We start from the raw sequence: 26,851 nt of genomic DNA, 5'->3' as shown, positions 1-26,851 counted from the left end.
ATACTCTAAAAATTATAGTCAGGCCCCCCCGCCTCCCACCATCCCCCAAGAATTTTTGTTTATGTGGGAGATATATATGTGTGTATATATGCATATATACACACATATATACATATACATGAATACATGTATTACATATTTCTAATTTCTAATGTGGTAAATAGTAAGATATATACACACATATACATGTACATAAACATATTTGAGATTATATATAATATACATATATAAATGTGTGCTTGTTTTGTTGTTCTGTTGTTTCAATTGTGTCCAACACTCCATGACCCCATCTGAGGTATTCTTGGAAATTTGCCATTTCCTTCTCCAGCTCATTTTATAGATGAGGAAACTGAGACAAACAGGGTGTAGTGACTTGCCCAGGGTGACATAGCTAGTAAGTGTCTGAGGTTGAATTTGAACTCACAAAGATGAGTCTTCCTGACTCTAGGCCTGGTGCTCTATCCACCATGCCACCTCACTGTCCTCTCGGACAATTACTGACTGTATTATGGACAAATCACTTCAGTTGAGCTCCACTAACATTGTGACAGTACTGTCTCAGCCCAAGTGGGTTTAGGGGCTCTGCCCCAGAGCTTTGGGTCAAACTCAGAATCGGGTAAGCAAAAAGAGAAAGAGAACTGAACCAATGAAAATGGGGGAGAGGGGAACAACAGGGGCAACGGTTGTGGAAGCAATTGGAAGGGAAAGCCCTGAGTTGAAGAGTGGAGAGGAGCTCCACAAGGTCTCTTTTGTTATTCTGAAAGCACCTTGGGATCTAGCTGCCCCATTAAAGCTGTAGCAGTGACCTCCAGAGCTAAAAATAAGCTAAGATAATGGAAATGAAGACTATAGCCAGCATCCATTTGCCAACCACCATCATTGTCGAGGAGCCATGGCTATTTTTCCCCACCACTCTTGTCTTCATTGGCTTCTTGATACGGTCAGTAACTGTAAGGATGGCCTTTCGGGCTCCATCCCACTTCCCCCGGCCCTGCAGACGATACTGGATCGGGGTACACGGTCCAAAGAACAAATGAAATGCCAGTTTGGGATCAGTGAAGATGAGGGGCAGCAGGTTGGGCCTCACCCCCACCAACTCAGCAAGGTCCTCCATACATTCCATGTAGTCTGTCTGGATGGTGTGGCGGGGGCTCTCCACGTATCTATGGGAAGGAAGACAGAAGCAGTGGCCCTTCATCAGTCCAACAAGTCAAGCAACAGGTAACTACTGTGGGCTCAGCCCTGTGTCTAGAGTTGTGGGAGATACAGCAGGGCTCCTACCCTCTGGGAGCTTATATCCTTGCTGGGGAGATAAAACTGAGACACAGGAAAGAGACAACAGTACCCCAACAGCTGATAACTGAATACTGAATGGTGCTATAGTAATTTAGAGAAAAGGGGTGATGGCTAAGGGCTTTCTTCCATTGTTGGGAAAGGCTCCAGCTATGTCCCAGGATGTCCTGCTGTAGCTGGAGCCCAGAATCCCTACCCTTCATTCTCACTTTTCTCTGCCTAATGCCTAGATGTCATTCACAGCTCAGCTCAAATTCCCTCTCTCCTACGAAGCATTTGCTGATTTGTCCCTGAGAGAAGAGATTTCTCTGCTCTAAACTAACAATGCATTTGTCCATATCTTATTGCTCATTTATTCACAGTCTCTCTCACATTAGTTATTGGTGTTTGATCATCCGTATCAATCGGTCAGCAAGCATTGAGGTAGGTAGGCGTCATAGGGAGCCTAGAATTGGGAAGACCTGAGTTCAAATTTGGCCTCAGACACTTACTAGCTGTGGAACCCTGGGGAAATTGCTTCAATCTCCATTTACCTCAGTTTCTTCATCTGTAAAATGGGAATAATAACAGCACCTGCCTCTCAGGGTTCTTGTGAGGATCAAATGAGACGATATTTGTAAGGTGCCTGGCACATAGTAGGCACTCTATTATGAGTGGTGGTGTTTTTTAAGTACCTACTATGTGCCAAGCTTTGCACTAAGTGCGAGGGATGAGGGATACAGAGACAAAAGACAGTCCCTGTCCTCAAGGAGCCCAGTCTAATGGGAGAGACAAATGTAAACGATTATGTACAAACAAACTCTATCCAGGAAAACTTGGAAATAATTGACAGAGGGAGGGCTCTAGATTTAAGAGGGGTGGGAAAGGCTTCCTGTCCAAGGGGGATTTTTAGCTGGGACTTGAAGGAAGCTGGGGAAGCCAGGAGGTGGAGAGGAGCAGGAAGAGCATTCCAGGTATGGGGGATAGCCAGTGAAGATGCCTGAAGCTGAGAGGTGGAGGGTCTCACTCCAGTAACAGGTAGAAGGCTGGCATCAATGAACCAAAGAACATGTGGTGGTGCATAAGGCGTGAGAACACTAGAATAGGATGGAGTGCAGAGCACCAGCTTATGAAGGGCTCTGAACACCAGGAGATCTTATATTTGATTCTGTAGGTCAGGAAGCCGCTGGAGTTTACTGAAGAGGGAGGTGATCTGTGCTTCAGAAAAAAATCACTGTAGTGCCTGAATGGAGAATGGACTGCAGTGGGGAGAGGCTTGAGGCAGGCAGCCCCAGGCTATTGCAGTAGTCCAGGCATGAGGTGATGGGGGCCTGCTGTCTGTGTCAGAGGAGAGAAAGGTGTTATGGAGGCAAAATTGACAGGACTTGGGGTGGGGCGCGGGAGATAGTGAGGAATCGAGGATGACTCCTGGGTTGTGAGCCTCCAGACCTGGGAGGGTGGTAGTGTTAGTAGAGAAGTCTGAAGTGGAGATGATTTGCAGAGAAAGTAACGAGTTCAGTTGGGGACATGCTGAGTTTAAGGCTATCTAGAGGACATCCAAGCTGAGATGTCCAGTAGGCAGCTAGAGATGTAGTCAGGAGGACCTGCCCCCAGTTCTCCTTTGGGCTAGATGAAAACACCTGCAAGGTACAGGTGGGAGTCCCTGCTAAATCAGTCCTTCCAGCCTAAACACTTAAGCCCACACTTGCTGCCCAGCTTACCCTCACAAGTAGCTTGATGTGGAAGACTAGTGCCAGAGATAGTGACAGAGAGATTAGGAGATCTGCCTAGCTAGTCTCGGTTTTATCCCCTTCTAGTGACATACTTCTTACTGCCTTGGGTGTTTCTACCTGAGTAGAGCAATATTGCTCCATGCAAACCCTAGCCACAATTACACGCTTCATTTCTTCCTCTCACCCTTGCTTGTGTTCATGAATTTCAGGTACAGGATTTGAGAAACTTCTCCAACCTGTCTTCCTTTATCCCTCCTCCATTTGTTGGTAATTATACCAGACCTTCCTTTGTTCAGCAACCTGTTATTTTGTGTATATTTTAAATAAACAACTAGATTGATAGGAACAATGTTCTGGACCATACGGTCATCAGGAGCCAACTAAATATTGCTCCTGTCAGATCTAAATTGCATAGGTAAGGAAATGAATACATATCCCATTGACTCATAATGTTAGCATTGGTAGGGTCCTTAGAGATCTTTTTGTCCAATCTCCTAATTTTAAAGATGAGGAAAGTAAGACCCAGATAAATTGGGCTGATAGCTGGGAAGTAACAATTTTTTTAAAAAAAAATCTTACCTTTTGGCCATTTCTTCTTTAGTTTTAGTGATTTCTTCCATCATTTCACTTTTCAAAGGCAAGGTCTTTAGTCCTAAATCATAAACAAATAAATCCTCAGACCCAGAAAAGTCAGATTGTCATTCTAGATGAATCAGTGAACAAATATTTATCCCACAGCACTGTGCTGCCCCCAATACAAGACTACAGTAGCCATGGTTCCCAACTTCAAAGAGTTTATCCTGTATTAGTTCAAGTTGGAACCTAAGCAGCTCTATCTTGATTTTCACAGGGATTCTCTGAAAGCTAAAACTATAACAGTGTTTAACTAGGAACAACTACCTACCTCTGTCTTGTATCCTGTTTGAATGGGTATTTCTTTCTATAGTCAACTTCCTGTAGTATATATCATTTATATCTTGTTTTAATTGTCTGTATCACACATCACATATTCCTTTTTAAAGGGGATTTTTTTAAACCATGAGTTTATTTTTCTGAACTCTCAGGTATTCCAGTACCTGGGAAGGCAGGAATATTGCACGGAATATTGGAAGTGAAGAAGACGTGCCTGGAAACTTTGGCCATGTGATGCCCTTCACTGCCCCCCAGTTTCCTTGTCTCTAAAATGAAGATCACAATATCGTCTAATTCCAAGGGTTGTTGTGAGGTTTAAATGTGACGATATTTGTAAACTGCTTTGTAAACCTTAAAGCACTACCTCAATGCCAATTATTAGCGTTCCTAGTTAGGGAAGCCGGTCAGAATACTGGAAGGTTTTCCTTTGATTTTTGTTGTTTTCCTATATGATGTAAGTTGGGCAGGAAAACTGAGTAGAGTTTGTACTCAGAGGCATCTCCTATTTGTTCACCAGGGACTGTGTGTCAAGAGGTTTTCCTTCAGGTGCCACAATAATACTCTACTCAATGGGCTGATCCCCAGAAGAGACCTGGTCCTTTTGTAACTAGGGGTCACAGTGAATACAGCCCTGGGCCTGAATTCAGAGAGACCTGAGTTCAAATCCAGCCTTAGACACTTACTAGATGTGTGACCCTGGACAAGTCACTTAATCTCTGTTTGCCTCAATTTTTCTCACATGTAAAATGGGGCCAGTATTAGCACCTATTTCCCAGAGTTCTTGTGAGGATCAAGTGAGATAATGATTGTAAGGCACTTAGCACAGTGCCTGGCACACAGTACATACTACAGAAAGGCTTATTCCTTTTTGGCTCCCTCTTCACCTAATCCAAATATATACTTACTCAAGAATCCTTTCTATCACATAGCTGGACAACCTAGTCTGTGCTTAATGGCCTCCAAGTGGTCTTGACTGTCTGGCAGATTGAGTTTTCTCTTACGTTGAGCAGAAATCTGCTAAAGCAACCCCAACTTCCACATTCTCTCCCTACCTCTCCTCTCCTCTCTCTGCTGGGTCTACCAAGCCATCCTCCCCTTCACAGAACTTTCAATTTAGGAAATGTAACATGACATAATACAATTCACACCACCTTCCTCACAGGATTGTGATGAGCAGAGCATTCACATGCTCTACAGGGGCAGCTAGGTGGTGCAGTGGATAGAGCACCGACCCTGGAGTCGGAAGGGCTCAGGTTCAAATCCTGCCTCAGACACTTACTAGCTGTGTGACCCTGGGCAAGTCACTTCACCCTGATTTTCTTCCCCTCTCCCCCCCATAAAATACTCTATAATGTGAATTGTCACATTTGTTTTCAAGAGTAAATGCAAAGAAGCAAAACCAGCTCCCTTACAGGAGCCCACCAGGAGCTAACAATAGGACTTTACATCAGTGAGAACAGGAGCCTAGTTATGTAAATCCCCAATCTGAGCCTAAATCCTCCGGAGTCCAATAAGCCTCGCCTTCTAAAACCTCCTCCTTCAGGTGAAAGGCCACAGCACCCCTCACAGGACGTGTATTTGGAGATGGAAGTCCCACAGACCAAGGGGGCAAGGTCAGAAAAAAGTCAAGAGGATTCTAAAGGAAGTGACTTTAAGCATTTCAGCTCTGAATCCATATTTCTTGGTAATCTACCATGGAGATTTTACCCCTTAGGAGTTTGCTGTATGAGAACCCTTGTGACGCACAACTCTCCACTCTATGTGGTTATGAATTTCTCACAGTATGTGAGGGAGAGTGCTAGTTTTAAGACTCAGTCAATGTACAAGCACTTGTTAAGTGCCTGCTGTGTGCCAGGCCTCAAGCTAGCCTCTGGGAATAGGAGGAATGAAACAATTCCTATTCCCAGTGAGCTTTCCTTCTGACCTGGGAAGGCAACACAGAAGTCTGAGGATGCTCCATTCAGGGTTTATTTAGTAGTAATGGAACCTAAAAGCCTCCTTCCCCCAATCCTAACCCCACACTCACTCCATCTGAACTCCACTTTTATTGTCAATGGCACCTAAAAATAGTGTGTATGTATGTATACATATGTATGTATGTATATATGAAAAATGTGTATATGTTTATGTGTGTATGTATATATGTTCATGACATACACATAAACATATACATATATGTATATACTCATATATACATGTGTATGTATATCACATATATGAATTTGACAGATTTATCCATTATATTTCTAATTAAACGTCTGAAGCAAGCAGCATCAAAGCACCAAGTCCTAGGTACTGTGGTATGTATACTTTTGTTAAACCTGGACAGCCCTGGGCCCTTAGTCAAGCAGGAACACTAGGCAAGGGGTCCATGACACAAAAAAAGGGTAAGAACTCCTGAGCTAAGCAGTAAAGGGTCGTATAGATTCTAACAGCTTATAGGCAGAGTCTGAAATAGAATTAAATTCAAACAATTCCTTGCTATTTCGCCAAGTTATTGTACCTGAAATCAGTATAATAAGATTCCTTTCCACAAGCCTGTTATCACTTACCCTTAAATACCTGTGTGGCCCAGCGGCCCTGGAGTTCTGAAATGGGCATGATAGCTCCAAGTGGCTGGATCAGGCCAATGATAGCAAGTGTTGGTTTCTCCAGGTCAGGAGGGAATACCCTCTTATACAGGGAAATCTTATTCTTGACCACTCTGACAGACTCTTCAAGGAAGGGGAAGTCAAAGCTATAGCCTGTAGCAAAGATGACAGCATCAATGTTATCCTCTCTTGTGCCATCTTCAAAGATGGCGGCTGTCTCTGTGAATTCCTTTACATTTCCCTTGATTTGCACTCGGCCAGAAATAATTCTGTTGGGCAGATCATCATTGACTGTTGGGTGCTGGCTCAGAGCTCTGTGTGGAGGTGACAAGAGGAGGGAAGGAAGAGAAAGAACACAAGAGAGAAAGATTATTGAATAGCAGGTAGATGGGATTTTGCTTGAGTTGAGGGGTTTTCAATAACATTCTAGTGCTTCTCCAGGGACACGGATACAGTTTGTGCTGTTCTGTCATCTGTCCAGCAAGAATATACCAGTATGGCATAAAATAGGGCTTCTTAGTAGAAAAGATGAAGTTACCATGGCCCCTAGATGGCCTAGAACTTGAAGATAAAAAGGGGGAAAGTAAGAGGAAGACTGAAAAGAAACAGTCTTACTTAAGAGACACAAGAGATCTAGTGCAGGACTAACCTGGGTTTGAGTATCGCCACAGACACCAGCAGTGTGACTAGGGCAAATCACTTAATCTTTTGATTTTTCTTATCTATCAATGGGGATAATAATACTTGCATTACCTTTTTAAACAGGGTCAATGTGAAGAAAGTGATTTGCAAATTTTAAAACATTATATAAGGGTGATTAGTTATTATTGGAGATCATTTATGGGATGTACCTGGAGGGCAGGCTTGATATTATTCAACACAGACTAAAAAAATCAACTGTACAATGTGCAGTGTTGAGAAGATGGGACAAGAAAGCAGTTTACTGTGGAAAAAATCCTGGGGATTTTCGTGGATTGTAGTAATGTGAGTTAACTGAGCTACCTAAACACACACACACACACACACACACACACATATACCCCTAATGTGATTGATTTGGGGCTACATGAAAGGAAATGGAGTATCTAGAAATAAGGAGATGACAGACCCATTGGACACTGCACCACGACATCTGAGGTACTGTATTACACCTCAGTGGAAAAGGCTGTTGAGAAGCTGGTCCCTGTTTACTTATTACTTCCTGCTCCACTGATTATTTATTAACTGGGCAGCACAGATGGTCTGACCATTCTACTTCTGGGAATGCCTTTTCATTCCACCCACTCAGCTTTTATTCCTTCCACTCATCTCCTACCTCCTGCTTGACAGGCTAGGAGCATACCTGTGCATAGGCTTCAGGCCATACATTTCATGGTCAAATCTTGCGTTCATCCTTTTTTCCATAAATGAACACTTTGCAGATAGACTTAAGAACTGTGCGATAGAATTTATAAATCGGGAATTAATGAGAACATCAAAAGGATATCCATTATCTCCCACACGATTTAGTATCCATGCACCTCTCCTAGTGCTGAGGAAGACCTGGGGAGAGGAGAACACCAGTTTTACCAAGTCTCTGCTCAAAGGTATTCAATGACCCCCAATTGCCTGCTGAATAAAATCCAGACTAATCTCCATTTGATATTCAAGACACTCCAACAGTCTACTGCCAACCTATCCATCAGTCCTAATTTTTAGCTATGTATCTTTTCAAACTTTCCAATTCAGCCACAGTGGTCAACTCACTGTTCTCCCATCACAAACTCTACTTCCTTGATTTTACACATCCTATCTCCCTTGCTTAGAATCTTCTCCTTACCTCTCTCTGCCTATATAAACCCTAGTAAGATCCAACTCAACATGGAAGAGAGCCTCTATGATGTCTTCCCAGCCCATTGTAGACCATAGTGACTTCTCCTTCCAAATAACTCCCAAAGTATTTATTTTCTTTATCATTCATCTGAGAATTGATTATGTATTTCATTGTAATATCTCCTAGATTGCTCTTTTGAACAATTATCTTTTGTACGAATGTATTTGTATTTTATTTTCCCAACTAGACTCAGTTGAGTGGCTTGAGAGGATAGTGTCTTAGACTTCTTTATGTTTTTATGAGGGATTTTTTATGAAGGTTCTCTTTTATGGAGAGCCACAGAGCCTAGCACAGTGCCTTGCACAAAGGAGATGTCAAGAAATACTTGTTGAGTGATTGTCTGATGGAAAAATCAAATTTCTAGTAGGACCTCAGGAAATTAGTCAGTTGGTATGTGCCCACTGTCATTCTGCCTCTGTTATGTCTGTCTCTTTCCATTTTTATTACTTCTACCCTAATTCAGTCCTTGTTACCTTTCACTAGTCTCCCTCCCTCTCTCCTAACCCTCCTTCATTATAGCTGCCAAAATAATCTTCCTAATACTCAGCTCTGAACATTGACTCCCCTCTTAAAAAAACCTTCAGTGGCTCCCTATTGCCTTTCATATAAAATAAAACCTCCTTAGCCAGGTCCTCTGTAATATAACCCCACTCTGACCTAATTTCCCCCTCTTTCCATTTTTGTACTCTACATTCCAGCCAAATTGGGTGACCGGTCATTCCCCAAACTCAATATGTTTTTGCCTACTTTTGTGCACTTATACATGCCCTCATTCCTGAAATGCCCTTCCTCACTTCCTTCCTCATCTCTGCCTCATTTCCTTTTTAACTCAGCTCAGATATTGTGTTCTTCATGATCCTTGTTCTCTCTTTGAATGCTTTCTCTCTCTGTTCAAATTTTTCTACATCACTTTGAGTGGATCTCTCCTTTGCTCCCATCACAGGCCACCTTCTCTACCTTCTCTTCTATCCAGTCCTTTGCACCTTTAACTTATCACTAATCTTGCTCTGCTCCAAACCATCCACTTTGCTCTTAGTTACATGCTGCTGAAAGAAGCTGGAGAAAACCATGGAACCATGTTGATTGAGGCCACTATGGATCTTCTACATCATCTCAACTGGGGCACGGCAGTCCTTTTAGAATTCCCTCATCAACTCAGTATTCATCTCACCACAGCAGCCCTCCTCCAACTTCTCATTGCTTCACTTCCCTTTCCCTCACCCAAGGCCTTATCTGAGAACCTTGTCTCATATTTTGCTGAAAAAGTCAAAGCTATTTGCCAAAAACTCCCTCTTTTTCCATCCTCCTCATCACCCATCACTGAGATGCTTTCCACCACTATGTTCTCTTTCACTTCTGTCTCACATGAAGAGGTGGCCTTTCTCCTTGTCAAGAAAGACCTCTCTATGTGCACAAGTGATCCCATGTTCTCCAGCACTTTGCTTCCTCTATCATTTCATCTCTCTCCTTTTTCTTCAAAGTTTCTTTGTCCACTAGCTGCTTCCCTGTTGCTCACAAACTTGCCTCTGTCACTCCCACCCTTGAAAAACCCTCTCCCCTTTCCTCAAGAAGGTCATCTATAATAGGAGCTTCCATCTCCTTTCTTCTCACTCTCTTCTTAACTCTTAGAAGTCTGTCTTGTGACTTCATTATTCAACTGAAACCACTCTTTCCAAAGTTACCAAGGATCTCTTAATTGCCAGATATAATGGCTTTCTCTTAATCCTCATCCTTGTTGACCTCTCTGTAGCTTTTGACCATCAGTGACCTGCTTCTCCTCAATACCTTCTGGGATCAAGGACACTGGCCTCCTTGTTGTTCCTCACATAAAACACTCTATCTCCTGACTCCATGTATTTTCACTGGTTGTATCCCATGCTTGGAATCTTCTCCCTCCTCACATCTCCACCTCCCAGCTTCCTCCAAGTCCTTCAGTATAAAATTCCACCTTCTACAGGAACTCTTTTCTGGCCCCTTTTCATGCTAGTGCCTTCTCTCTGATGGTCATCTCCAATTGATCCTGGGTATGTTTTGTTTGTGCATAGTTTGCAAGCTATCTCCCTCACTGGAACGTGGACTTCTTGTATTTCCCCACTCCAACCCCTAGGCTTAACATAGTGCCTCATACAAGGTAGGCACTTAATAAATGATTGACTTAACTTTTCACTTTAGTCTGCCATTTGTAAAAACCTACATTAGTATACTTTACTTCAATCCAACCCAAAACATGAAAATCTGAGTTTAGAAAACATAGAAATTAGGAGATGATTACTTAAAAAAAAAAGATTTTTTTTTAATAAAAGCATCATGCCACAGGAAAAAAAAAACAAACAAGTTTTCCTTGTATATAATTTAAAAGTATGATTTTATAATGGAAGGTCGATATCTAGAATGAATATTAATTTTTCATAGACATTATTTTCCTACAACATTCACATTGCTACATTGTGAGGTCTGAAGACTTATGAAGCTCATAGTTTCAGTAATAATATTTTTCCCTGCTTTTGAAATATTTTGACAATACAGTTAAATATTCTTTACTCACTGTCTCATCTTGGTATTTAAAAACATTGATTTGCATAGTTTTTTCAGGATTTCCTGTGCTATAAAATGTAAGGTATTATCACTGACTTGCTGTCATCTAGATCCCACATACTTTTTCCATCCACAAGCAGATTTAGGCCGCTCAATGACACGGATGTTGCCCTTTTTTTGTGTGATGACAGGTTGGGGTCAAACAAAGCAAATGATTCAAACCTGTTTGGCTGTGTGGCTGATCTCCACAGCGAGATCTCCTCCAGAATTCCCGATACCAATCACAATGACTCGCTTTCCAGTAAATCTCTGTGGGTCTTTATAGTCCCGGCTGTGGAAGTATTGACCTTTGAACTTCTCTATCCCTGAGAACCAAAGGCAGAGTGATTACATGGAGGAGGGCAAAGACTGTGCAAAGCTTATTTTATATTAGTTCTCTGACATGTAAGCACATTGGCCAATGATACACTATCTTCTTTCTTCCCATCTACAACACAGCTAGTCTATAGAACTTTTGCATGTTCCTTCTAGCTCTATGTTCCATTAGCCTCAGCCCAGAGCTCTGCAGCTTCCACATCACAAATAAGTTACTTAAACTATCATTTGTCTTTTGTGAGAAACTTTCTTTCCTCATTGCTTTCACTTTACCCCTTATATTCCTTTTGCTTTTTTGAATTCCTTTCCCCATAGAGCGTCTGAAACATCTTGCCTGTGGCCAAAGAAGGATCAATCAATATTTTCTTCTGGCATAGACACTTTTTTCCTTCATAGCTGACAAATTCTAAATTTCCTCTAAATTCCTACAAATATACACTTGTGGCCACATATGCTCATAAAGATTTGTCATAGTTGAGCTAGATTTCAAGTAAGAAGACCTAGGTACAGATCCCTTGCTCTGTCACCTACTACTTATTTGACCTTGGGCATCTTACTGGACCCAACGATCTCTATGATTCCTTCTACTTCTAAATCTATGATCCTATGATATTTCAAAGCCCCAATATCTCAGTTGGAAAGGCAACTCTATAACATCTTCTCACTACTTTTTGTCCCCCCAAAATGTTAAGGTAATAGTGAGATAATATAGGTCAACTCCTGGTCTTCCTTGTTGTTGACTTGATAGCTAAATCCTTGACAAAGGCAAGGGCATAGTCATCTCTCTAAGGAAAAATATAGAAAATCAGGGTAAATTGCAGCTTCCTTGCCTTAATCCTATTTCTATTCACTAGCAGAGGAAATACAGCTTGGTGGAATCTGGCCCCAGTCCTCACAGGTCCAAACTTGAAAGGCTCAGGTAACATACATAGGAAGCTCAAGGTCCTTTCTTCTTGGATCACTTACCAGGGAAGCTCTCCAGGGGCAGATGAGCATTGGTGTGATGACCAGTGCAAACCATGACTCCATCAAAGACATTCACTTCCTGCTTCCCATTAGATTCAGTGACTATGTCCCACTGTCCTGAAGTGGGAAAATCAGGTCGCTTCTTCACACTGCATACGGTAGTCTGGAAAGAAATGATAGATGCTGTAAACTGGTGTAAAAATTGGTGGTAAACTCTGAGAAGGGATGACTCTCCAGTCACAATGTTAAATTCCTTATTACGGAGAGCAAAGGAATCCCCAGTGTAATGAGGAGCCTTGAACAGAGAATGAGTTTTGAAGGACTCTGCCAATGAGAACTATCACCCAGAGAGGACTGAATTTTAGGTCAAGAGTTAGAGCCTCATGCCTTACTCTGATGTTTTTCTTCTCTAAGGTCAAAACGAGATAATTTCCATAAGGGAAGTTGTATAAATTCTGATAGTACCAATCCACTAGGCTGAGTTTCTAGGAAGAGCAGATTAGTGTTGCCCCTTGTTCTTTCCTTTCTTACTTATTGCTTTGAACTAAAATTATTTTTATTTGAAAACAATTTACTGATTACTTTCCCAGATATACCCAACCTATACTTATCCAGTGAATTTTTCCTTGTTAAAAATATAAAAGAAAATCAAGAGATCATGCCTGGCAACATTCATGATTCCAAGTCAATTAAGTCTATCTACCATGATTAGTTTAGCCATGACCCAACTGATTGGGATTTACTTTGTGTCTAGTTTTTTGTTATTATAAAACCTCTACATGAAGATTTTGGCATAGGTAGGACTTTTCTTTCTTTGACTTCCTTGTGGAATATATTTGGCAATGGAATTTCTAGATGAAAGGGTATGAACAATTTCATGATTTTTTTCTATATAATTCCAAGTCTTTTTTTCCAGAATAGTTGGGCCAGTTCAAAGCTTCACCAACAATGTATCAATGTGACTGACTGCCTTCAGTCCCTCTAAATTAACTATTTCTATCTTTTTTTACTTTTGCCAAATTTCTAGTTGTGGGGTAAAACTTAAGAGTTACTTGTATTTATCTTATTTTTAGGTTTTGGAGCATATTTTCATAAAGTTGTTGAAAGTTAGCAACTTTTTTTGAAAACTGTTCATATTGGTTGACCATTTATCTATTATGGAAAAGCTCTTGGTCTTGTATATTTGTATTAATTCCTTATGTATTTTTGATATTAGAACTTTATCAAAGATAACTGATTTAAAGATTCTCCTCCAAATTACATTTCTCTTTTCTATCTCGGCTATACTAATTTTGTTTGTGTAAAAGCTTTCAAAATTTTATGTAGTGGAAATCATCTATTTTCTCTTTTAGGATCACATCTCTCTCTTGTTTGCTTAAGAATTCTCCATTTTATCAAGGTTAAGAAGGGTAAGTCCTTCTATTTTCCTTTCTTTCAAATGACATATTCTTTTATATTTAGGTCTTGTACTCATTTAGGACTTATTGTGCTGTATGGTATAGGATACTGATCTGAACTTATTAATTTTTTAAACAAACTACTTTTTAGTTTTCCTAGTTAAATAATGGATGTTATGTATAGGTCCCTCTGCAAGTAAGTTATGTTATTGAATTTAGTGAACCCTGGGCTACTAAATTAATTTGTTTTGCATTATTTCTACCTAGCCTATTCTACTGATCTACTTTTCTGTTTTTAAACTTGAACTCAGTAATGTTGATGATTACTGCTTCATAATAATGTTTGAGGTCTAGAAGTCCCCATTCATTCCTATTCTTTTCATTTCTTCCACTGAGATTTTAGACCTTTTGCTCTTTTAAATCATTGCCATAGCACTACATTCATAAATTAAGTAGTTTCAGCATTTTTATTATATAGGCATAGTCTCTACCATTAACAAAAAAGACCAATTATTTGTCTTTCTTTCTGTGAAAAGTGTTATGTAATTGACATATAAAACTTAAGCATATCTTCATACATGGATTCTCAGGTATTTTATGCTTTTTATAGTTATTTTGAATTGGATTTCTATTTTTGTCAGTTCTTCCTGGGTTTTTTTATTATAATGTAGAAATACTGATGATCTTTGTGAATTTATTTTGTATTCTACTACCTATTTATTACTTTAATTACTTTATTTGTGGATCCTCTGGTGTTTCTATGGTATCATCTACAGATAAGTATAATTTTATCTTCCTTTTGCTGATGGTGATGTCATTATCTTATTGCTATCATTAGCATTTCTAGAGCCATATCAAATAGTAGTGGCAAAAGGGGGCATCCTTGCTTTATTCCTATACTTCTTAGGAACATTTCCATTATTTTGCCTTAAAAAATGCTAGCTTGAGGGTGGAGCAAAGATGGCGGCTGGAAAGCAGGGACTTGTGTGAGCTCCCCACCACATCCCTCCAAAAATCTATAAAAAATGGCTCTGAACAAATTGTAGAACTGCAGAACCCACAAAATAGCAGAGGGAAGCAGGGATCCAGCACAGGACAGCCTGGATGGTCGCTGGACAAGGTCTATCACACGTAGTGGAGGGGAGCAGAGCTCAGCATGGGAGGCAGCAGGACCAGCCAGACCAGGAGCCGGGCAGAACAGGCCCTAGCACCCTGAATCAGTGAGCTGTGGCAGTTACTATACTTTTCAACCCACAAACACCAAAGACAACAGAGAAGATTAGTGGGAAAAGCTGCGGGGACAGAGTTTGCTGTTGGGCCACCGCCCCAGGGGCAGTGGGGGAGGTGCAGCTACAGAACTACAGCTGCAGTTACTTCTGGCCCCAGGCCCATGTGGTGGGAGGAATTAAGTGGCAGATCAGAGCAGGAGTGAAGAGCCTGCTGAAGATTTGTATCAGGTCCGGGTTGGTGGTTCTTGAGGAAGGAGGAATGCTGGGGTGGAAGAGCTGGCTATATAGAAATAGCTCTGGAATCAATGGCGCATCCCCTCAAGCTTGGAACAAAGTACTCTTTGCTCTACAAGCAGTCATATCCTAACGAAAAACTCAAGGGTCAAGTAAGTTTGCTGGGAACATGGCCAGGCAGCGAAAATGCACTCAGATTCAGTCTCAGACATTGGAATCTTTCTTTGGTGACAAAGAAAACCAAAACATACGGCCTGAAGAAGTCAACAAAGTGCAAAAGCCTACACCAAAAGCCTCCAAGAAAAACATGAACTGGTCTCAAGCCATGGAAGAGCTCAAAAAGGAGTTGGAAAAGCAAGTTAGAGAAGTAGAGGAAAAATTGGAACAAGAAATGAGAATGATGCAAGAAAACCATGAAAAACAAGTCAATGACTTGCCAAAGGAGACCCAAAAAAATACTGAAAAAAATATTGAAGAAAACAACACTTTAAAAAATAGACTAACTCAAATGTCAAAAGAGCTCAAAAAGCCAACGAGGAGAAGAATGCCTTGAAAGGCAGAATTACCCCAATGGAAAAGGAGGTCCAAAAGACCACTGAAGAAAATACTACTTTAAAAATGAGATTGGAGCAAGTGGAAGCTAGTGACTTGATGAGAAATCAAGATATAAAACAGAACCAAATGAATGAAAAAATGGAAGACAATGTCAAATATCTTATTGGAAAAACCACTGACCTAGAAAATAGATCCAGGAGAGATAATTTAAAAATTATTGGACTACCTGAAAGCCATGATCAAAAAAAGAGCCTAGATATCATCTTTCAAGAAATTATCAAGGAGAATTGCCCTGATATTCTAGAGCCAGAGGGTAAAATAGAAATTGAAAGAATCCACAGATCGCCTCCTCAAATAGATTCCAAAGAGAAAACTCCTAGGAACATTGTCGCCAAATTCCAGAGCTCCCAGGTCAAGGAGAAAATACTGCAAGCAGCCAGAAAGAAACAATTTTAATATTGTGGAAAAACAATCAGGATAACACAGGATCTGGCAGCTTCAACATCAAGGGACCGAAGGGCTTGGAATATGATATTCCGGAGGTCAATGGAGCTAGGATTAAAACCAAGAATCACCTACCCAGCAAAACTGAGTATCATGCTCCAAGGCAAAATATGGATTTTCAATAAAATAGAGAACTTTCAAGCTTTCTCAGTGAAAAGACCAGAGCTGAATAGAAAATTTGACTTTCAAACACGAGAATCAAGAGAAGCATGAAAAGGTAAAGAAGAAAGAGAAATCATACGGGACTTACTAAAGTTGAACTGTTTTGTTTACATTCCTACATAGAAAGATGATGGGTACGATTCATGAGACCTCAATATCATAGTAGCTGAAAGGAATATGCATATACATATATATATGTGTGTATACATATATATACATATATATGTGTGTATACATATATATACATATGTGTGTGTGTGTGTGTGTATATATATATATATATATATATATATATATATATATATATACACATACACACACACAAAAGGCACAGGGTGAGTTGAATATGAAGGGATAATACCTAAAAAAATAAAATCAATTTAAGGGATAAGAGAGGAACATATTGAGAGAGGGAGAAAGGGAGAGATAGAATGGGGTAGATTATCTTGCATAAAAGTGGCAAGAAAAAGTAGTTCTGTAGGAAGGGAAGAGGGGGCAGGTGAGGGGGAATGAGTAAATCTTGCTCTCATTGGATTTGACCTGAGGAGGGAATACCATACACACTCAATTGGGTATCTTACCCCACAGGAAAGGAGGAGGAAGAAGATAAAAAAGGGGGGATGATAGAAGGGAGGGCAGATGGGGGGAGGAGGTAATCAAAAACAAACACTTTTGAAAAGGGATTGGGTCAAGGGAGAAAATTCAATAAAGGGGGATAGGTTAGGAAGGAGCAAAACATAGTTAATCTTTCACAACATGAGTATTGTGGAAGGGTTTTACATAGTGATATGCATGTGGCCTACGTTGAATTGCTTGCCTTCTTAGGGAGGGTGGGTGGGGAGGGGAGAGGGGACAGGGGAGAGGGGAGGGAATTTGGAACTCAAAGTTTTAAAAACAGACGTTCAAAAACAACAACAAAAAAAAGTTTTTGCATGCAACTAGGAAATAAGATACACAGGCAGTGGGGCATAGAGATTTATCTTGCCCTACAAGAGAGGAAGGGAAAGGGGGATGGGAGGGGAGTGGGGTGACAGATGGGAGGGCTGACTGGGGAATGGAGCAACCAGAATATATGCCATCTTGGAGTGGGGGGAGGGTAGAAATGGGGAAAAAATTGTAATTCAAACTTTTGTGAAAATCAATGCTGAAAACTAAAAATATTAAATAAATTTTAAAAAATGCTAGCTCATGGTTTTAGAGAGCCCCTTCATTCCTACTTTTCTCAGAGTTTCTAGCATAAATGAGTGCTTTACTTTGTCAAAAGTTTTTCATCATCTATAGATTATTTTTTTTAAATATACTAATAGTTTTCCTAGTGTTGAATTACCTTTAGGTTCTGGTAGAAATCCAACTTGACCATGATAACTAATTTTTGATGCCCCCTCACCTCTCCCAAATACACTGTTTCCTCTTCCCATATCTGTTCCACCCCTACAATACCCATGGACCACTGGAAATATAGTTTAGTGTTCTGAGCGTCTAGTTAGCCCTCTTCATGACCCTTTATCTTATTGGTCACAGGTTCATGAAAATAAGTCTGTGTCCTCTTATTTTATGACACTCTATTGTCATAGCTCTCCAACATATTCAGAGGTCCTTCTGACATCCTCCCCAACACTCTGAATTCATAGCTACTAGGATATATCACTAGTATATAGGAGCTTCCTTCCAAAATGTGGAGAGAAATTCAGAGAATAACATATATTATTTGTTTAAGGCCTTCCCTGTCTCTTAGAAGTGCTTAGATTCATGGACAGCTATTATATATCTCTAGCTCTTCAGGTCAAGTTGATATTTCATTAGGAGAAAGGGCTGTAACATCCAGTCCCAGGAAACATCTAAGAGCCTAGCTAGATGTGCCTTTAGTATTCTGCTAGGGCACTTATGGCTATGACACATAAGTGTTCTCAATGGAGACATAGTGCCAAACTGGAACAGTAGAAGACAAGAGGGAAGAATCAGTTGGAATGTAAATGACTTAATCTGGAAATTTACTGCTAACTGTAAAAAATTACATTATATTGTCTTACTGTTCAGTAACAGGAAGCAGCATGGTATAGAAGAAAGAACACTAGGCCAGGAGTCAAAAGAACAGGGTTTTATTCACAATTACACCAGACTTGCTATGTGATCTTGGGCAAGTTATTCAATCTCCCTATGTCCCAGAATCTATTTTATATATGAAGAAATTAACTCCTAATCTACTTCACAGCACTATTGTGAGGATCAAATAAATAATAAGAAGGGAAAGTGCTTAAAAATCCTGTATTATATAAATAGAAGGCATTACTATTTTGGCATTTGCAGAGTGGCCTTAGAACTACATTCCCATACAACAAACTATTCTTGTGCTGCTGGAGAGAACACCTTTGCCCTTCCTCTATGGTCTTCCTGCAAGTGTCAAGGATGAATGTAGCAAGGATTAGAAGGATGTCCTTGGCAGTGATATCTACCCCACACAAACACCTGAAAATATTATATTACTTCCAATCACAAGTACCTCCTACCTTGAAACGAATATACTTTAAGAGATTAAATTCTCTGGCATACATCCTGTAGTAATCCATGATTTGAGAGTTGTGCATGAAGTTAGGAAAGTCATCGGGGATGGGATAGTCACTGAAACACATCATTTCCTTGGAGGTGTTGATGATCAGCGATTTGTAAATACTGGCCCTCCCTTCTTCTGGATTTTCCTGCAGTAAAGATGAAATACACAAAACTCAGAATTTATTTCACGGAGGAAACGTTTCTCTACAGTTAGTGGGGATGCCATCTTTCCTAGACAGCCAACGACACTGGGGAACAAGTAAGTGTTCAGAAAGATCAGACATTGGGATCCACAGCTGTGTGCCTGTAGCTATGTGTCCTGTTTGTTTGTTGGTCTCATCAGATGTTATGTTTAGATGTTAGCCAAGAGGAGAAAAGGGCAGTAAGAAGAAAGGAGTGATTCTCTCCGTGCATCATATAAGAAGTTTTATAAAGGTGAGATGATACCTATAAATGAAATTAAACTTCAGCATCAAATTGGCATCAAAATGATCGATGATTGATGTCCTGCACATTTTCTGGTTGGCAATACTAAGAAGAATAGGGAAAATTGGTCAACTGACAATATTGCTGCTACCAAGGGTGGGCTAATGTGGTTTGACAGGATAAAAGTACTGTGCATGGGTGGCCTTGGGAAAAAGTGAAGTAAAGTTTTTCTCTGGCCTTCAGGATCATTTTTATACTTTTTGTCCCCCACAGTGACTTCCTCCTCTTAATCAACAAGCATTTATTAAGCACCTACTATATGCCATGCACTCTGCTTTGTACTGGTGATATAATGACAAAAATGGAATAGCCCCTGCTTTCAAGGAGCCTACATTCCATGGGGGGAAAGCATATTCCTCTATGAGCCTATACACAATAGATATGGTAGTTTGGGAAGGAAGGCTGTAGGCTCTCCACATCTGAAATCACCCAAGCTTTCTAGCCCCAACTTACACTGCCCTTTGTGAACAACACACTTCAGTCAAACTTAGCTACTCTATATCCCGAAGGTGTCCTATGCTTTCCTGAATCATGCCTTTGCTCACACTGTTTCCTATGTATGGAATGTCTTCCCTTCCTCTCTGTAAATGCTGAATTCCTTCCCATCTTTTAAAAGTTGGTGTAGATATCACTTTGACCAAGGAGTTTAACAATGAAGATCTGTCAGTAAAAGGCATCCTCCCCACAAAAATCTCACATAGTAATTTGTTATGCAATTCCCTAATGCATTTATCTATTATTGTATATTATAGTTTTCTATCTTCTGATGCCTTGTTGTGGCATGGGAGGCAATTCTGGGTTCTGAAAGTCTACGCCAGCTGAACATGAGCTCTCATAGGTCTTACTAAGCTAGAAAAATTTTCTGAATTTGTGTCTGAAAATGGATTATCTGTCTTTGTCAGAGGGCCAGCCTAGCTAGGTTCAAAGAGACTCATCGTCATTTGTCCATAAGATAACGTTTTGTTCACATGAACTCACAAAGACCAGTTCCAGTCTGTGTCAAAGAATCTCAAGAGAATTTCAGAAGTAGATGAGAATTCAGAGTTTATCTAGTTTAATTGAGACGTGAATGGAGCTCAGAGACCTGGGCAGGCATATCAACTGGCAGAGGCAGGTGGGGGCAAGAGTCTGTGCCACAGACAATTCCTGGAAGATGGAGCCATGAGAAGTGTTTTGGCTGAAATTCAAAAGTAGGGACTTGAGTTACTGTGGAATGTTCCCCCTCCCCTAGGTGGTAGAAGATCTTATCACTTTTCCTGTGGAGCTAAAAGCTCTTTTTGCTATTTTGTGACTTGATGAATTATGGTTTTTGATCTGTTCATAAAAGCTATATTGGATAGAGGCTTGAGTGATATTTGTATAACTAGTACTACCCCAAATACCCTATAACAGAACTTGAAGGTTCTGGAGTCACGTGGGGCCCAGGCTACATACCTAAAGAGGAGTATCTTCTAAAAATATGCAGTTGATAGAATATCATCCCTGGAGTCAGGAGGACCTGAGTTCGAGTCCAACTTCAGACACTTTCTAGCTATGTAACTCTGGGCAAGTAATTTAACCTTGATTGTCTCTAACATGCATGTGTGTGTATGCATGTATACACAAACATATATGTATATGTATGTATCTTTATGTATACACACATACACATACACATCTTATTGACAGCCATCCAGCTTTGACTTGAGGACCTCTAAAGAAGAAGGACCTACTATGTTTCAAAGCAGCATATTCCAGTTTTGGAAAGCTGTAACCATTAGGAAGTTTTTCCCTAAATTGAGCCTAAATCTGTGTCTTTCTGATTTCTACATATTGCTCCCAGTCTGCCTTTTGGGGCCAGTTACAACAAATCAAATCCCTCTTCCACAGAATACTATGCTTGGACTTTAGCACCAAGGTCCTGGCTGCGACATGAAGAAATGCGAATGGTATGGAATAAAACGAAGGTTGGAAAAGTGAATGAATGACAGTAATATACACAGAGAAGGTCTGAGCTGGTTGTAATTTTGAGTGCACTGAAGTATCACTTCTCAAGATACATGAAAGAAAGATGGTAGCAAAGATGAGGAAAAAGGTCTCATTCTTTATTATTTAAAAAAGGTGATAGAGAATATCAGTTACTGCTGACTCACACATTCCTACTTTATCATTCAAATAACATTTTTATGAGAATAATCTATACAGAAATCTAGGGTATCATCCAGACACATGTGAGAATCATACAAGTTTCCTTGAAACGTAAAACAACTCTGACTTTGCTCAATGAACTTCTGATTACTAATGTCAAGCAATGCCCCAAATAGAAACATGTAGTCACTGAAGGTGTTTGCCATTGACAAGGAGAAAATCCAATAGAAGGTACAAGTTGAAGAGGAACTGATTCCCTATAGAAGGGGAGGTCCTCCAGTCCTACCCTTTGTGGATGACATAACTGAGTCCTGAGTGCTTCAGAGTACCCAGGACAAGATCCACCATCCTTCACCCAGGTAACTAGATAGCACAGTGGTTATAGGGCTGGAATTGCAGTGAGGAAGACCTCAGTTCAAATCTGGCCCCAGACTCTTAGAGTAAACCACTCTACCTCAATCTGCCTCAGTTTCCTCATTTGTAATGTAAGGGTAATACTAGCATTGAACTCCCAGAGTTGTCATGAGAGTAAAATGAGATAAGATTTGTAAGGTGCTTTGAAAACTTTAAAGCGCTATATAAATGACTAGTTATTATTATTATTGTTATTAATAGATCAAAAGAATTTGACTTCACTTTCTACACAGGAAAAGCCAAGTCGATAAAGAGTGAATGTTGTCCAGACTGTGCGGTGAGATGGACAGTCTATTGAGCTGGTCGCTCAGTACACATATCTCAGATAGGTATTGCAAAAGCATAATGAGCTGGGCTCAGAATAGAACAGGCACAGAGGAGTAGGATAGATTGCTTTTGGGAAATCGCATGTTTTTTTAAATGACTTTAAGTTACTCCCTTTAAACATCAATATTTTGTTTGGCTGAGAGTCATAGAAACCTAGAGATACCAAGGATCTGAGGTTGATGACTTGTCAAAAGGCAATGGAGATTTGCACGGTGGAGACAAGCAGGCAGCAACACATTACAGTGAAATAATTATGAGGCTGTATAAAATTTGTCATCAGAGGAATGTACGATTGGGAAAAAAATGGGTCAAGTCATTGATATAATGAGAGTGAAGGATAACATGTAGAGAGCCCATATTTCCACTGGTAAACATGTAACACCAAGACAATAAGGAAGGCCTGGGGCATGCTGGTGAATTTATGGGAGGACCTGGATGAGATTGGTATGAGAGGTGCAAACACGGATGGATTGTAATCTGTGTTAGAGAGAATGCCTACATTGACGAGTTCAGAGAGCCACTGGAGCAACATCATTCCCTAAGGTTTGAAGGTACTTTCTCCACAACTCTGCAAGGTAGGTAGTGAAATTATTATCCCCATTTTTTTTAACAGATGAGGAAACTGGGAGCTTCTGAGAGGCTATGATTTATCTGTGGGCATACAGGTGGGAAGTGTCTGAGAGAGGAATGAAAACCAGGTTTCCAGACTTCAAGTTTGTCACTCTTTCTTATTTCTTGTCTTATTCTATCTATTTATTTGCTTATTCATTCCCTCATTTATTAGACTGTGTATTCTCTACTAACAGATGACAAGTCAAAATCAAACCACTGTAGAATTGAACACAATATGGTCCAACTAGGACAGACTACTACCAGCTCCCTTATTTTGAGCACAGTGTCTCTCAATGACAGCCTAATACCGAGTGCATTTTTTTAGCTTCCAAATCCCACTGGTGACTCTGATTGATCTTAAGGTTCATTCTTCCCCTCACTCTTACCCAATCTTTTTTACACAAATTCTGCCTAGTCACAGCTCCCTGCCTTTAGTTGTGAAGCTGATTTTTTGAACCCCATGGTAGGACTGTACATTTATCTCCTCTCAACATCATCTTATAGGACTCACTCCAACAATCTAGCCTTTCTGTATCTGACTTTGTCATCCAAAATGTTAGTTTGATTTCTCTGCTTTAAACTGGTTGAAATTTAATAAGCATGTCATCTAGGCTGTTTTTGCCTCTAACAACAATTTTAAACTGCACAGGGTCAAGGGCAGCTTCCTGGAACTCTACATTAGAAACTTCATTCCAAGAAGAGATCAATCCATTAATGATTACACTTTCGGTCCAGTCATACAGTGTTCTCAGTCTACTCAACCGTGCTATCATTTAACCCACATCTTTCCCTTGTGCCCGTGAGGACAGCAGGAAAGACTGCAATTATAAGCTCTGAGCTTACACAGAAACATGCATCCACACCCTCATAAAACACAAAGCACAGGTCCTAAATTACTGCTATTACCAACAAATGTTTTGAAAAGCTTTTGCCTTTCTCCAGTCCCATATGCGAGCAAAATTCTGGGATTGCCTGCTCATCCTCTTTCCTGCCCTAGTCTCTCTTTTTCTTTATCTGTGATACCTACCCTCAAAGTATTCTCTTCCCTACCAATCTCCCGAGCTGGTTTATTTCTTTTAGTTGTTAGTAGAAACAACTCTCTGATTCCCCGGTAGGAAACATTGAAGTATTCATAGGAAACTGTAGCTAACTAGAAGAGGAAGGTATGGGACAATAGTGTACTCTTGCTATCTCTCTGCAAGGAATCTCTGCAAGTGAAGGAGAAAATGAGAGGTGTCACCTGTGCATATATGTGTGCTGAGGAGATAGGGAGAGTGAGCAGAGGAAGGAAGCTGGGTGTTCAACTGATTCAACTGATTAGGGGTGACACTTTTTTACCTGAAGTTGTTTTCTAGCTGAAAAAGTCATAGCATGGAGGAAGCTAGATTGCACTGTGCATAGAGTGCAGGACCTGGAGTCAGGAAGACTGAGTTCAGACCTTGCTTCAGACACTAGTGCTGTGACCCTACAGAAGTCTCTTAGCTTTTCTTAGCCTCAGTTTCCTTGTCTGTAAAGGGGATAATAATAGCACCAGCCTCACAGGGTTGCTGTGAAGATCAAATGAGTTGATGTGTAAAAAGTTCTTTGCAAACTATGAAGGGTTAGATTTCTTCTTTCTCCTGCTATTTCCTTCCCCTCCTCCTCCACTTCTCTTCCTACTTCTACTTGGTTGGTTGGTTATTGTCCTTCGGTTCTCGAAGTGGAGCACACTATGTTGGAGTCAAGGTACAGGGTGTGCGACTATGGCTGATCTGATCAACACAAGCTAGGAAGGCTCTACCACAGGTGGGGTATGAATAATACTTCTCCTACAGCTCAGTGCTATAGAGGAACTGTAGGGCTGGAGAGCTGAGTTTAGATGATGCTGGAGGACCTAGCTGCTGAAAACAGCGTCTGTCAATCAGATAAATCAGGTATGTTCCAGGAAAAAGCTGGAAGATTGTTAGTAAATGGTCTTTTATTATTTCTAACCCGGCTGCTTTCCTGGACTTCATGACCTGCAGAAACGCATCATTCTCAAAGATGAAATCAAATCTGAAACTCACATGTCCTCAGCGGCCCTTTCCCCTGGGGCCCCTCCCTCCCTCAGACTGGAGATGGTGGAGTGTGGGCAGCAGAGAGCTCCTCCCTGATGCTCCACCATTTCCCCTAGGGCCACTATCAGACCAGTCATGATCCAATATGGATGAGACTGCTACTGTCTTGTACACTGGTACAAAATATCACCTATGATCCACTAAGAGCCCAAGACATTTCAAATATCTTGTTTGCTCCTAAATGGTGTTTAACACTGTGATTTCAGCCAAGTACTTTAACAAGTGTTCCGGGGTGAGATGTCACTGAGTCCGAGGGCTGAGGCAGAAAAGGGGTTACTGCTACTGGGTTTAGCAATCCCTTATCTCTGTTGCTGTTCAGTTGTGTTTGACTCTCAGTGATCCTATGGACTTTGTCCATGTGGTTTTCTTGGCAAAGATACTGAAGTGGTTTGCTATTTCCTTCTCCAGATGAAGAACTGAAGCAAATAGGGATTAAGTGAGTTGGCCAGGGTCACACAGCTAGTAAATGTCTGAAGGCTGGATTTGAACTCAGGCCTGGTGCTCTATCTACTATACCCTCTAGCTGCTTTACTGGTGAATCTTCAGCCAGAACCATAATGTCATTTTATACCTAGGCATGGGGACCCTTACCTGTGGACAGGAAGTCAAAAGGAAGATTGATTACAAAGGAAGTCAGGGTAAGTAAAGTCAGCATACCAAAGTAGAAGGGAACCTCTAAGAAGTTGAAGGTCCTAATAAGGGGAGAATGGAAAAGAAAAATGGAGACCTCCAGCCAGAGGCCTCGATGTGGATGAATACATGTGTGCTCTGTTTCTCCTTCAGGCAGATTATCAGGAGGAATGAATAATCACCAGTGACTTTCTTTTCTCCTGGGGTGGGAGATTTTCACGGAGGCAGTGGGCTTGCCACAATTTTACTACACTTTTATAATAATATATCACCTCAGAACACCCTTTAGCTTTAAACTTCAAGCTTGATAAATGTGCTCTTAATTATTTCACCCAGGAAAACTGAGGTAAGAGGCCTATGGGGTAGTTCCTCCAGCAGCCTAATCACTACCATTGTCTCCTATGCCCTAGGTGGGAGTACTGACCTTGCTGTGGTCAGCTGAATCTGATGGGTTCCTGCACCCATCAAAGAGAGCTGAAATGTTTTGGAGGAACCTTTCTGAAGGGATCTTCCCTGACAATCCACCTGCGTTAGTGTTTGGGAATTAGGCAATTGCTTTGGGCAGAGGGAGTTATCAAAGGTAGCAGGAGTAGCACCCACTGCTGCATTACCAGTCACTGTGCCCAGATAAAGGGAGCTTTCCAAGGATTAAGGACACGGGCAGTTTACCTGAAACCTCCAGAGTCCTCCAATGTCATCGGTCCTCTCAAAGCAGACTGGTTCTAGATCTTCTTCCAGGCAACATTTAATAGAGCTGAGCCCACTCACACCTGCTCCAATCACGGCAATCCTCTTTTTGGTCATTTTCTCTGGAGAGAGCCTCTGAGGGAAAGGAATTTCACCTGTCAGAGAGAACAGGAGAGGAGGAATCACTAACCCCAGCAGAGAACCAGAGAATTTTGGAGTTGCAGGGGGACTCTCTCAGCAGATGGACATCTTAGAGTGGGAGAAAGTCAATCTAGAACACTCTCTACGTACCCAGTGCACAAATTCCCTCCACAATAGCTCTCCCAGCCTGCTCAGCAGATGGCCAGAGTCTTCTCAGGAAGACCACATGCTGTGCTGTCCTTGTCTACCTGCTATCAGACATTGAGGAGGGCAGCAGATTTGAGAGGCCCTCTTTAGTCTATGGCAGATGAAAAGATCATGGGGACATGGGGCCAGAGAGCCCCTGAACTCACCTCCTTTCTAGGTCTGTCCTCTTCTGGGCTCTGGGGTTGTGCTCTCCTCCTCTGGCACTCACTGGTGTGACAAGGAAGAGCACAGCCCCA

At 41.0% G+C, this 26,851-nt stretch overlaps 1 protein-coding gene across 2 annotated transcripts; it reads right to left on the bottom strand.

Moving 5' to 3' along the window:
* Window positions 1-240: 240 nt before the first annotated feature.
* On the bottom strand, window positions 241-26,851 carry LOC118856251 (flavin-containing monooxygenase 5-like). Of its 2 annotated transcripts, none has more exons than XM_036766433.1 (9): window positions 26,762-26,851; window positions 26,250-26,422; window positions 18,846-19,034; window positions 12,258-12,420; window positions 11,139-11,281; window positions 7,851-8,050; window positions 6,470-6,822; window positions 3,585-3,657; window positions 241-1,163 (listed from the first exon to the last, which is right to left on the bottom strand). In XM_036766433.1, exons 2-9 carry the CDS (start codon window positions 26,382-26,384, stop codon window positions 815-817), a joined length of 1,605 nt encoding a protein of 534 aa, XP_036622328.1. In that variant the 5' UTR covers window positions 26,385-26,422; window positions 26,762-26,851; the 3' UTR covers window positions 241-814. The 2 variants fall into 2 exon arrangements, with proteins under 2 accessions (XP_036622328.1, XP_036622329.1); XM_036766434.1 differs by having other exon boundaries at window positions 26,250-26,402; window positions 26,762-26,844.

This window comes from Trichosurus vulpecula, chromosome 7 (assembly GCF_011100635.1).
Source record: "Trichosurus vulpecula isolate mTriVul1 chromosome 7, mTriVul1.pri, whole genome shotgun sequence".
Classification (NCBI taxonomy): domain Eukaryota; kingdom Metazoa; phylum Chordata; class Mammalia; order Diprotodontia; family Phalangeridae; genus Trichosurus; species Trichosurus vulpecula.
This window is presented reverse-complemented; position numbering and strand designations above follow the sequence as displayed.